The sequence below is a fragment of the Prionailurus bengalensis genome, chromosome D1 (genome assembly GCF_016509475.1).
Source record: "Prionailurus bengalensis isolate Pbe53 chromosome D1, Fcat_Pben_1.1_paternal_pri, whole genome shotgun sequence".
Taxonomy (NCBI): Eukaryota; Metazoa; Chordata; class Mammalia; order Carnivora; family Felidae; genus Prionailurus; species Prionailurus bengalensis.
In genome coordinates this window covers 86,099,727-86,113,212 of record NC_057346.1, presented here as the reverse complement: position 1 = coordinate 86,113,212, position 13,486 = coordinate 86,099,727, and the positions used below count along the sequence as shown (strand labels likewise).

Here is a 13,486-nt window from a genome sequence, read left to right as displayed (position 1 = left end):
CCCCTCCAGGAACTCTGTTTGTTCTCTATATGTAAGAGTCTCTTATGTTTTGTCCTCCTCCTTGTTTTTATATTATTTTTGCTCCCCTTCCCTTATGTTCATCTGTTTTGTATATTAAATTCCATATATGAGTTAAGTTGTATGATATTTGTCTTTATCTGAGTGACTAATTTCACTTAGCATAATCCATCCACGTTGTTGCAAATGGCAAGATTTCATTCTTTTTGATTGCCAGGTAATATTCCATTGTATATATATACCATACCTTTTTTATCCATTCATCAGTTGAAGGACATTTGGGCTCTTTCCGTAATTTGGCTATTGTCAGTAGTGCTGCTATAAACATTGGGGTGCATGTGCCCCTTTCAAACAGCACACCTGTATCCTTGGGATAAATACCTAGTAGTGCAATTGCTGAGTCGTAGGGTAGTTTCATTTTTAATTTTTTGAGGAACTGCCATACTGTTTTCCAGAGTGACTGCACCAGTTTGCATTTCCACCAGCAGCACAAAAGGGTTCCTCGTTCTCCGCATCCTTGCCAATGTCTGTTGTTGCCTGATTTGTTAATTTTAGCCATTATGACAGGGGTGAGGTTATATCTCATTGTGGTTTTGATTTGTATTTCCCTGATGATGATTGATGTTTAGCATTTTTTCGTCTGTTAGCCACAATCACAGTAGTTTTCATAAGGACATTTTGACCAAATTATAGGCACTGGGGGCAGCTGCTTTTAGGTGGTCTTAAGGTGGAACTATGGTAGGATGTGGGAAAATAAGAAGTTGGGGAAATCTGGTCATTTTAAACTAATGGAATTCTTTTATTAATTTTTACAGTGTCATGGTTAAGACAGCAGGCTTTGAAATCATTAAACCTAGGTCTGATCTCTGATTTACTTAAAAGATGTATGATAGAGATCTCTATGGTAGAGATGTAGTTGGTTAATTTCCCTAGGTTTCATTTTCCTTGTCTATAAAATGGAGATGATAATGTTACCTACCTCCTAAGATTGTGAAGATAAAACAAGTTAATGTACATAAAGCACTTAACACATTGTTCTGTATATGCTAAGTTCTTGATGAAAATCATGAGGAGAATAATAATGTCACCATTTACTGTGTTTCTTATTTACACATAAGTGTTTTATCTGTATAAATTCTTTCCATCCATACAACAAATAAGGGAATTACTATTACTGTTCTCATTTCTCAGATAAGAAAACTAAGGTAGGGGTGCCTGGGTGGCTCAGTCCTTTGAGTGTCCAACTCTTGATTTCGACTCAGGTCATAATCCCAAGATTGTGGGATCGAGCCCCATGTCGGGCTTCGCACTGACTGTGGAGCCTACTTAAGATTCTCTCTGTCTCTCTCTCTCTTTCTCCCTCTGCCCCTCTCCCCTTTCTCTTTCTCTTTTTCTCTCTCTCTCTCTAAAAAAAGTAAAGAAAAAAAATTAAAGCAAATAAGATTGACTGATTTTTTTCAAAGATTATGTTAAGATTCAAATCTAGGGAGTTTAGCTGCAGGCTCTTAACTACTAGAGAAGCTGTTTATCTAATATATTGTTAATACATTTTAGTCATCATTAGTACTATTTTATTAGACTGTTTTGCAGGTTGGTTTAAACATCTTTACTTGTGTAAACATTTTTATATATTTCTAATAATCTTTCCATGTTTATCAGTATCAACAAAAATCTGGAAAATGGGAGGAATACCTTTAAAAAACTGTATATTTTTATGTTATAAATGATATTTTCAAATTTAGTTTAAAATGTACTGTACTATGTGCTTTTCCTACATCCATCAAGAGTTCTTTCAGAAAACTGATTTGAAACTTCAGAAATGTGATCTCTTGTTATTTTAGACTATTTTTAAGTGAGTAAAGTGTCCTTCCATGTTTGCAGGTAATAGAATTATAAATATATTTCTTTGATCAGAATAAGTTACATTGGAATAAAGGGTAGCCTTATTCATTGATTCATGCAGCACTTAGTGAACACCTGCTCCATGCACTAGGTCGGCAGTGTATAGTTAGCTAAGGAAGCACACAATGATAATGATGGTACGGTGGGATTGCCAGTGGTGGACACCTGTACCAGGGAAGGGTGTCCAAGCTGGAAAAGGGTTTTTAAGAGAGATGACCTCCCCCCCCCCAAATTAGTCTTGAGGAATATGTAAGCAATTACTTTAAATATACTTTGAGTTATTCCAGTTTACTCCACTCCTAAACCTTCATTTGGCAAGCAGTTCTCCTTGGCAGGTTTCTTCTTTTCCTGAAGAAATTCTGTACCATTGTTGTCATCGATGAGCATCAAGGTGGTAGATCTGTCATATTCAAGTTCATAATGGGGGTGTCTGGGTGGCTCAGTCAGTTGAGTGTCTGACTTTAGCTCAGGTCATGATCTCACAGTTTGTGGGGTCAGGCCCCACATCCAGGCTCTGTTCTGACAACTCAGAGCTTGGAGCCTGCTTCACATTCTGTGTCTCCCTCTCTCTCTACTCCTCCCCCACTCATGCTCTGTCTCTGTCTCTCAAAAATAAATAAACGTTAAAAAAAATTAAGTTCATACTGGAAAGCTATAAGGAATAAAAATGGTAGGTGTATACACACAGGCAATAAAATTGATTTTGCATAATTAGTATGTTAAAAAAGTGACATAAAATTAAATTTCTACCAATTAAACATTTAAATCCACAGAAATGTTAACATTTAGTAACTGTGCCATGTGCAGTGAACTTATATATACCCTAATAATGAATATAGACTTGATTCCTACCTTCAAAGAGGTTAAGTATGGAAACAGAAACAGGATATATATTTGTAAAATATTTACATACTTTCAGATGGCTTATGCTCTTTCCTTAGTGTGTAATACAGCACCTAAAATGTGGTATGTTCTTAAACATTACTGAATGAATGAATACATGAGTGAGTGTGCTATAAGGAATCGGAGAGATGACAGACTGTTATGGGCTGGAGCACTAAAGGAAGATCTTAAACTGGGTCTTGAGAAAGACTTGAGTCTGAATAGATGAAGAATGAATTTAAAAATGCCCTTGGTGTGGTGCTTGGGTGGCTCAGTCAGTTAAGTGTCTGACTCTTGAGTTCAGCTCAGGTCATGGTCTTGTGGTTCATGAGTTCAAGCCCTTCATTGAGCTCTGTGTTGACAGTGCAGAGCCTGCTTGGGATTCTCTCTCTCTCTCTCTCTCTCTCTCTCTCTCTCTCTTCCTCTCTGACCCTCCTCCACTCTTGCTCGTTCACTCTCTCTCTGTCAAAATAAATAAGTAAGCTTTTTTTTTTTTTTTTTTTTTTTTACTTGTGCCCTTGATGTAATTAAAAGACAATGAGCGGATTGGCTTAGGTAAAATAGTGCTTTAAGCCACGGTAAGATAAAACCTGAAAATTTGGATAGTGTCAGGTTGTCAGTAAACTCTTCTGTTAGACATAAGTTTAAAGGAAGGAGCATATTTCTTGCACAGGGTCTGACACATAGGAAGGTTTAATAAATATTTCCTCGTACCTGACAGACTGATTGGGTGACTGACTAGTGGAAAACTTCAAAAGCTAGCTCCAAGAAGTTTCTCTTCAGGCAATGATAAAATTGATGTTTTAGGAAAATTGATCTATAATTGGAGTATAGGATGTCAGATATAAAGAAGGAAAATAAAATATGGTTAGGAAGTTCTTGTAGATGATAGAAGACTGAGAGAGAAATGGACAAGTGGGTCTGGCTGGGAATAGAAAGGAATGATAGTTTTAAGAGTTACTGTGTGTATAAACACAATTTCTTTGTCCATTCATCAGTTGATGGACATTTAGGTTCTTTCCACAATTTGGCTATTGTTGAAAGTGCTGCTATAAACGTTGGGGTACAAGTGCCCCTAGGCATCAGCACTCCTGTACCCCTTGGGTAAATTCCTAGCAGTGCTATTGCTGGGTCGTAGGGTAGATCTATTTTTACTTTTTTGAGGAACCTCCACACTGTTTTCCAGAGGGGCTGCACCAGTTTGCATTCCCACCAACAGTGCAAGAGGGTTCCTGTTTCTCCACATCCTCTCCAGCATCTATAGTCTCCTGATTTGTTCATTTTAGCCACTCTGACTGGCATGAGGTGATATCTCAGTGTGGTTTTGATTTGTATTTCCCTGATGAGGAGTGACGTTGAGCATCTTTTCATGTGCCTGTATATATACAATGGAATACTACTTGGCAATGAGAAAAAATGAAATATGGCCTTTTGTAGCAACGTGGATGGAACTGGAGAGTATTATGCTAAGTGAAATAAGTCATACAGAGAAAGACAGATACCATATGTTTTCACTCTTATGTGGATCTTGAGAAACTTAACAGAAGACCATGGAGGAGGAGGAGGGGTAAAAAGTGAGAGAGGGAGGGAGGCAAACCATAAGAGGCTCTTAAAAATTGAGAATAAACTGAGGGTTGTTGGGGGATGGGAGGGAGGGGAAAGTGGGTGATGGGCATTGAGGAGGGCACCTGTTGGGATGAGTACTGGGTGTTGTATGGAAACCAATTTGACAATAAATTTCATATTAAAAAAAAAAGTTACTGTGAAGAAAGATAGCCAAGAGTTAGGTTTCTCTTCTTTGACTCTGTCTCAGGTCAGGTTCCCTCAAAGCAGAGCCTGAGATGGAGATTTATGTACAAGGGACTTAGTGAGGGAATACTCTCAGGTGAACCCTATAAAAGAGTGAGGGAAGCAACTAGAGTAGAGAAAGAAGTTCAGCCATGCCCTGTGTTCAGCTGAAGGCTAGCCTCAATCTGGAGTGGGAAGCACAGCACAGAGTTGCCCCTCCTTAAGGCAAGGGGACTGGCCATTATGTCCCCTAGTCAGTCAGTCATTGGCTGTAGGCTGTACCTGTGGGTAGGGGATAAGAGAGCACCACATCACAGGCATTTCCTGGCTAGGTGGCTGGTTCCTTTCAGCCAAGGGCAGTTCTTTGGAGAAGGTTGCAGTGGTGAGGTGTTAGAGGCTGTGACTCACAGCAGCTGGAGTTTGGGTGCACTAGCCCGGTAAAAGGAATTTGGTTGGGGGGACTACCAGTGTCATCTACTCTCTGCTATAGTCTTGTTTTTCATAGGTGCCCTGCCAAGAACCTTCCAATAGCTTCCCTTTACATCCAGAATAAAATGCTCTTCCCCCAGACTTTCATGACTAACTTCTCATTGTTCAAACCTCACTACTTGGCAGTCACCTCTTCAGAGAGACCTTCCACTGTCTGTCTTTCCCCCAAGAGACTGTAATCTGCACAAGTTATTCTGTCCTGTTCCCAGCTATCACCCTGGTGCATTGATAAATGGGCACCCAATAAATGTAAATATCATTGAATGACTAAGCAATTGGTTGGAGAGAAACGATTGGGAGGTAAAGGTTTAAGATCTTTCTGAGATAATGGACAACTGTGAAAGAAGTGGAAACACTGACAGGAATAAGAGATGTGAAAGTATGTCCAACTTGTGGAAAGTTGTGAAATTTTGTTTAAGATAACAGAAGAAAATGTATGGTAGAGTCAAATAGTGTAGTGATTAGGAGAACAGTTTCTAGAACTGAGTTCATATCCTGCTGCCACCACCTGCCAGCTGCAAGATCTTGCTCAAGTTACTTAACTTCTCTGTGCCTCAGTTTCCTCACCTGTAAATGAGGATAATTATATTTTCTACCTCATAAACGTGTTGAGAGGACATCATGAGCTAGTGTTTATAAATCATATAAAACAGGGTCTGGCTAACAGTCAGCCTGGTTTGAGTGGAATTTAAGGAGTGTACAAGGAGGAGAGAAGCCAGGCTGGGACTCGGGTGAGATGAGTGATGCACCTGCGTGACAAAATTTAAGGAGGCATTTACTGAGGGTTGTACACTTGCACAACTGAGCATGCTTCTTTCAGTTTTGCATTCTTGGCCCTTCACTTGTCTCACCCTCATCCTGACCCTGGTGTTGGTCATCAAAGGGGAAAATACTTTATTGGTAAGATTTTTTATTTTTTTTAAATTTAATTTATTTTTTAAATTTACATCCAAGTTAGTTAGCATATAGTGCAACAGTGGTTTCAGGAGTAGATTCCTTAATGCCCCTTACCCATTTAGCCCATCCCCACTCCCACAATGTTATGCAACCACCGTTTCTATCTAGTTTTGAAACATTTCCATCATTCCAAAATAAAACTTCTAAATTTTATTTTAATGTTTTATTTATTTTTGAGAGAGAGAGAGAGAGAGGCAGAGTACAAGTGGGGCAGGGGCAGAGAGAGAGGGAGACACAGAATCTGAAGCAGGCTTCTGAATCTGAGCTGTCAGCAAAGAGCCCCACATGGGGCTCGAACTCATGAACCATGAGATCATGACCTGAGCTGAAAGTCAGAAGCTTAACCAAATGAGCCACCTAGGTGCTCCATAAAACTTCTTACCTATTGAATTTTTCTCCATTCCCCCCTCCTCCCACCCCTGCAATTATTAGGCTGCATTTTGTTTCTATGGATTTACCTGTTCTAGATATTTCATATGATGGAATTATATAGTATGTTGCCTTTTATGTCTAGCTTCTTTCACTTACAATGTTTTGAGGTTCATCCACATTGTAGCGAATATCAGTACTTCATTCCTTTAGTTGCTGAATAATATTCCATTGTATGTATATACTACATTTTATTTATCCATTCATCCATTGGTAGATATTTGGTTTACACCTTTTGGCTATTGTGAATAGTGTTGCTATGAACATGCATGTACATGTATTTATTTGAGTACCTGTTTTCAGTTCTTTGGGGCATATATGAACTCCTTAATGTCTAGCTTATTTTTCTAATTCTAATTCCTATCAATTTCAGATTATAATAATTTCTGTAAAATTACTTTTCCTCTTCTTAAAAGCTTATTCATATCTATAATCTTAGCTTATTCTGAAAGTTTTGCTCACATTTCTACCCACTGTGTGTATATATGTGTGTGTGTGTGTGTGTGTGTGTGTGTGTGAGCGCACGCACACACTCACATGTATATGTGTATGAGAGAAAAAGAGAAACACAGTATTTTGTTGTTTTTTTAACATTTAATGTAAACATTCTGGGACTTGAAGGTCCCAGAACCAGTGGCTTGTGTTTCATATCAATACTTGCAGATTTTATGTAAAGCACTATTTCTAGGTCAACGAGGCCATGGTTCTTTCAAGGTAAGTGCTAACAGACAAGAGTTGTTTAGAAATTTGGGCAAACAAATCCAACTATTTTCAATGGTATGCAAATACAATTTTATTTCTCTCATTAGGACAAATAAAGAACAGATGAGGGAGGGATCATTGTAATTATAAAATCACATACATTTAATAACATATGAAAAAATATCTAAAATAAATTGAATGCAACAAATAAAAAATAACACAGGTATAAATTATTTATTTATGAAATGAAACCATTTGCAAAGGAGGCATGCTGAGAGCAACTTATCCTCACATTCTCAGAGTCATGCACAATCGTTTAGTTGCACTCCCATTAATATGAGTGGGAGTTTTGAAACTTAAATTCCTAAACACACCTTTGAAAAGGAATAGGTCAAAGTAAAAAGCTAATGCAGAGCTGGTTTTCATTATTAGTGAAATATTTTGAATCTCTCACCAATGATGTCCCAGAAGTCACCTTCTTTCTAGTCACAGGAGAAGAATTATGTATAAGGTTACTGTTTGGAGGTCATCATCTTTAAAATCACATGGATAATAAATCATATTAAGGAGAAAATAAAGCATTTCCCAACCCTAAAGAACACAGAAGTTCAGGACCCATATTGCTTTATGGTAAGCAAAGGACCTTGGAACTTTCAGTGGACCCTTTCAGCCCAGAGCCTCTGATCAGTGATAGAGGCATGCTAAGGTGAATTTTAATTAGGACTAAATTGTGGTATTACTCTTTCATACCCTGAACATCTGTTCCCTTCAGAAATGATGATTTATGCAGGCTATCAGAGCAGACAGCTTGCTACAGCTTATGTCACGGTTAGTGGGAAGCTGGTGGTAGCATTTCAGAAAACCAATGTCTAAATGGAGACTGGCCAGTGTATATGATATAGGTAAGAGGGGGAGGGGAAACATGGTGTGTCCATTTCTAGTTTTGAAGCCAAATACTGACTTGACTTAAAAAAAATTCTCTTCTAGACCATCTGTTGTTAATGAAGAAAGTAACTTGGACAATGAATGGCCTGATGTTTCCTACTGATGTCAAAAGACAGAAAACCAAGCCTGTTCTTTCTGTTAGAATGAAGAAACTCACTGAGAAGACCTCAATCCGAATTCTGTTCTTTAAGAATGGCCTGGGGCAAGATGGGCATGAGATCACAGTGGGAAAGGAAACAGTGAAAAAGGTAATTTTGTATTAAATATTAAAGTATAAATTAAATTTCAAAGTTTTCATGGCTTTTGAAATGTGTTGGTGTTTTCTTTTAAATATCAATATCAACTAATGAACTGAAATATTAAGAAGGTATTAATAGAATGCAAAAATTTAGCTGCTTAGAAGCATGCTTATTTTACTAACGTAAATTACCTTAGTAAAGCAACAAGATTTCTTTGGCTAACCTATACTTGGGCATTTACCTAGGTAAAAGTTATGTTTACACTTAGGGAAACACTCTAGTTGGTTACAATATTTTGTAGAATATTTAGATTGAAGCCAATCTAATGTAGCTTCAAATCTCAAATCTATTCCTTTTTGCTTAAAATAAGACCTAGAAGTACCCCCGGCTTCTTGAATGAGTAAGTAAAGTCCAATATAACTAAAATTCCATTTAAAAGTATCCATATGCATTTTTAAGCAAATCTAGGTGGGTCTAAGAAAAATCATGTAACAGTCCAGCAAACCTTCAGAAACAAATTTTGTCATATAAATGCATGTTTTTAAAAGGGTGCTTGTATTTCCCAGATCATCTTTGATCTGACAAAACTATGGAAGAACTAATGGGAGTTTGAAGAAAAAAAAATTTTTTACAGATAAGGATTTTTCAACCAGTCTAAAGCATCCTTATAATAACAACTAAAATTTATTAAATATGTATTAGAGAGCTGTGAAACATAACCAAACTGTCTAGGTTTTAATCCTGGCTCTGTCACTGAATCAATGACTTTGGACACCTTACCTTCTCTGAGCCTCAATTTCTTTATTTAAAAAATGGGGATAATAATAACACCTACTTCAGAGAAGTGATATAAAGATTCAATATGATATTACGCATGGAGTGCAATGGCCCATACCCAGAAATTTCTCAAAAAATATATGTTATTCTTATCTTTAGGACTCATATATATATACATCTAATTATTTCTCTTACTAAAGGGAGACATTTGTTATGAAATCAAGATAGGTATAAATCATTTTGTTATACCTGAGTATTTTCAAAATGACTCTTGCTTGAAGTAGGTGAACAGTTGACTAGATATTGGAAATTGTTCTTATTGAGATATCTATTTCATCATCTTCTTATTTTACAACCACAATCCTGAGGATCTAGGAAACCAGGTTTTATTTCCTTCTTATCTTCAGATTTGGATTATGAGTAAAACAAGGGATATTACGCACCAGAACAAATTGCTAAGGCAACTTGTACCATCTTCCCTGGAGATTTTGAAAACTAGGGAAGATGGACATATCTCTGGGATTGTTAAAATGCAGTCATTCTTGGGGAGAGAAGCTAGATTAGACAGCTTCTTGAGTTCACTTCAGTTCAATCTTTGTAATTCTACACCTTGGTGGTAAAATGGGGGTAATAGTCACTCTTAAAGATTACATGTTCTTAGATGAAAGGTGAGTATAAATAAAAGTGTCACTGCTATTTTGCTTTTTGACTCTAGAGAGCAATTTATTTAAAACTGGATGATCAAGCAATTCTTTAGCTTATTTTTTAAGCTTTATTTAGTTTAAATTTTATAAATTGTAAGGAATTTTCACAATTTATAAAACTCAGGAAATGATTCAGTAATAAGTGTGTTTGTAAATATTTGATTAAATATCACTTTTAATATAGCATAAGGAATATAGTCAATAATAATGTAATAACTTTGTGTGGTAACAGATGGAGACGACATTTATTATGGTGAGTACTACATAATGTATAGAACTGTCAAATCACCTGAAACTAATATAAACATTTTATGTCAACTATACTTCAAATAAAAAATACTAAATAAATAAATACTATTGATAAGAACAAGGTAAAGGATAGGGAGCAACAGAATCCCAGCCTTGAATATCAATAGAATTTTTTGGAGGGGAAAAATAAGACTAGCTAATTATTTGTAAATAAAATTTAAATTTTGAAAGTTATATTGATAATCACAAGATAATGCCATACCAAGTCAATAATAGGAATAAAAAAGTGACATGGTCATAGGTGAAACCCAAATTATTTTCTCTTTTATGATAAAATATTAGGAATGTCAGGGATTAGTAGCTATTTTTAGATTATTAAAAAGTAATAAAAAACTAGAATAGGGTCTAAAAGACTCTATATGGTGAAGGCTGTTACAGTGGGATAAAGAGAAAATTACTGAAGATGGTAGTAAAGTAAGATAGTTAAGTCATAAAAGTCTTCTCTGAGCTCAGAATGGAACCATGGGAAAATGACTGTACTTAAATCTTCAGTGCAAAATCAGAAGGAAATCCACTTATGTATTTTAGGGGGTAAGTAATTAAGAAGTTTGAAATGAGGGCCAAAGTGATATATTTCTTCACTAAACTCTGGGATATTTGAGCTATGGCCATCTCTTTGAAACTTGAATCAGACGATTTTAGAATTACTTGGTATGGTTTAATAATCACACAGAACTTGCTACTGTGAGGTATAGGTTAAATATATGTATCCAGGGGTTGAAAAAGGTATTAAGAAAAACTTGTGGGCACAAAATGCAAAGTTAATGGAAAATGAAAAATGTCTGTTCCAGATACATAACTTTTTTTTTGCCAAATTAGTACTCTTTTATTTAATTTATTTTTTAAATTTTTATTTAATTTATTTTTTAATTTACATCCAAGTTAGTCAGCATATAATGCAACAATGATTTCAGGAGTAGATTCCTTAATGCCCCTTACCCATTTAGCCCATCCCCCTTCCCACAACCCCTCCAGTAACCCTCTGTTTGTTCTCCATACTTAAGAGTCTCTTGTCTTTTGTCCCCCTTCCTGTTTTTATATTATTTTTGCTTCCCTTTCCTTATGTTCGTCTGTTTTGTATCTTAAAGTCCCATATGAGTGAAATCATATGATATTTGTCTTTCTCTGACTGACTAGTTTCACTTAGCATAGTACTGTCTAGTTCCATCCGCGTAGTTGCGAATGGCAAAATTTCATTCTTTTTGATTGCCAAGTAATACTCCATTGTGTGTGTGTGTGTGTGTGTGTGTGTGTGTGTGTGTGTATATATATATATATATATATATATATATACACCACATCTTCTTTATCCATTCATCTATTGGTAGAAATTTGGGCTCTTTCCATAGTTTGGCTATTGTTGATAATGCTGCTATAAACATTGGGGTGCATGTACCCCTTTCAAACAGCACACCTGTGTCCCTTGGATAAATACCTAGTAGTGCAATTGCTGGTCATAGGGTAGTTCTATTTTTAATTTTTTGAGGAACCTCCATACTGTTTTCCAGAGTGACTGCACCAGTTTGCATTCCCACCAGCAGTGCAAAAGGGTTCCTCTTTCTCCACATCCTCACCAATATCTGTTGTTGCCTGAGTTGTTCATGTTAGCCATTCTGACAGGTGTGAGGTTGTATCTCATTGTGGTTTTGATTTGTATTTTCCTGATGATGAGTGATGTTGAGCCTTTTTTCATGTGTCGGTTGGCCATCTGGATGTCTTCTTTGGAGAAGTGTCTATTCATGTCTTTTGCCCATTTCTTCACTGGATTATTTGATTTTTGGGTGTTGAGTTTGAGAAGTTCTTTATAGATTTTGGATACTAACCCTTTATCTGATATGTCGTTTGCAAATATGTTCTCCCATTCTGTTGGTTGCCTTTTGGTTTTGCTGATTGTTTCCTTCATTGTGAAGAAGCTTTTTATTTTGATGAGCTCCCAATAGATCATTTTTGCTTTTGTTTCCCTTGCCTCTGGAGAGGTGTTGAGTAAGAAGTTGCTGTGGCCAAGATCAAAGAGGTTTTTGCCTGCTTTCTCCTTGAGGATTTTGATGGCTTCCTGTCTTACATTTAGGTCTTTCATCCATTTTGAGTTTATTTTTGTGTACGGTGCAAGAAAGTAGCCCGGGTTTATTCTTCTGCATGTCGCTGTCCAGTTTTCCCAGCACCACTTGGTGAAGAGACTGTGTTTATTCCATTGGATATTCTTTCCTCCTTTGTCAAAGATTAGTTGGCCATACATTTCTGGGTCCATTTCTGGGTTCTGTATTCTGTTCCATTGATCTGAGTGTCTGTTTTTTTGCCAGCTCCATATTGTCTTGATGATTATAGCTTTGTAATACAGCTTGAAGTCCACAGATACGTAACTTTTTAAAGTTAACATTGTGGTGGATAAGTTTTATTTTCCCTCAGTTATCTCTTAGATTCATTGTCAGAGAAGTGGTATTAACTGTGTCAATTATTTTATTATCTAGGGTATCATCTCCTTTGAGAAATCTTTATAGATTTCAAATTTCTTTATATTTTATATTCCCAGCTAATAGTTTTTTATTTGTTTTTTTGCTTGGTTTTCTATGTACTGTCATAAACAGTATGAGATTGCAATGGTGGAGAAGACAGTGAAAAAGATAATGAGTGAATGAAAGAATGAAAAAGTGTCCTAATCCCTCGGTCAGTCCAGTTTGAATTGATTGTTCTCTATAACCTATACCCTGGGATCTTTCTTCACCTTCAACCTGGGCATTATCTTTCCACCTCTCCTCTGTTGGATCCCTCTTTCCTACTTTTGCATCTTTCTCTACCTTCATTTAGTTTATTATATACATATTCCAGATGGAGACATCAGATACTTATGGCAGACACAGGGGCTGCAGTGTTTATCAAAGTATGCTACACAGTACACCTGCATCCGAATTATCTAGACTATGTGTTAAAAATTCAAACTGGTGTCCCCCATTCCAAGCCTATTAAATTCAGAATCTCTTGAGTGTGGGGTCTGGGAATCTGAATTTCAACAAATATTTCCAAATGATTCCTAACCCCACTAAGTTTGAGAACTCCTGTTCTAGTATTCTAAAACTTCAAACTTACCAATTAATGGAAATCTTAATAGATTCTCTGTTTGTTTTCCTATACTTCTCATGTGGTTTAAGAGAAGGAAAATAAGTTGTATGACAGAGAAAACAGGTTATGTGAAATTAGATCACTGGTTCCTGGATTAGAACTAGTGCAGGGAGTTAAGAAATCAGGAAGAGGAAAAATTGTGCAAGTTAGCAGGAAGGGAGTAGTGGGTGTGGCAACTCTGACTTAGAAAAAATTAGCATTCCCTTAACATTTGTATGTAAACATAAT

The 13,486-nt window shown here is 36.5% G+C and overlaps 1 protein-coding gene across 1 annotated transcript in view; it reads left to right on the top strand.

Moving 5' to 3' along the window:
• Window positions 1-13,486, top strand: part of DCDC1 (doublecortin domain containing 1) — a 309,876-nt gene that overhangs the window by 53,698 nt on the left and 242,692 nt on the right. Inside the window, exon 8 of the mRNA XM_043582274.1 lies at window positions 8,155-8,360. Within this exon, the coding sequence (XP_043438209.1) occupies window positions 8,155-8,360 (206 nt within the window). The remainder of the gene's footprint in view (window positions 1-8,154; window positions 8,361-13,486) is intronic.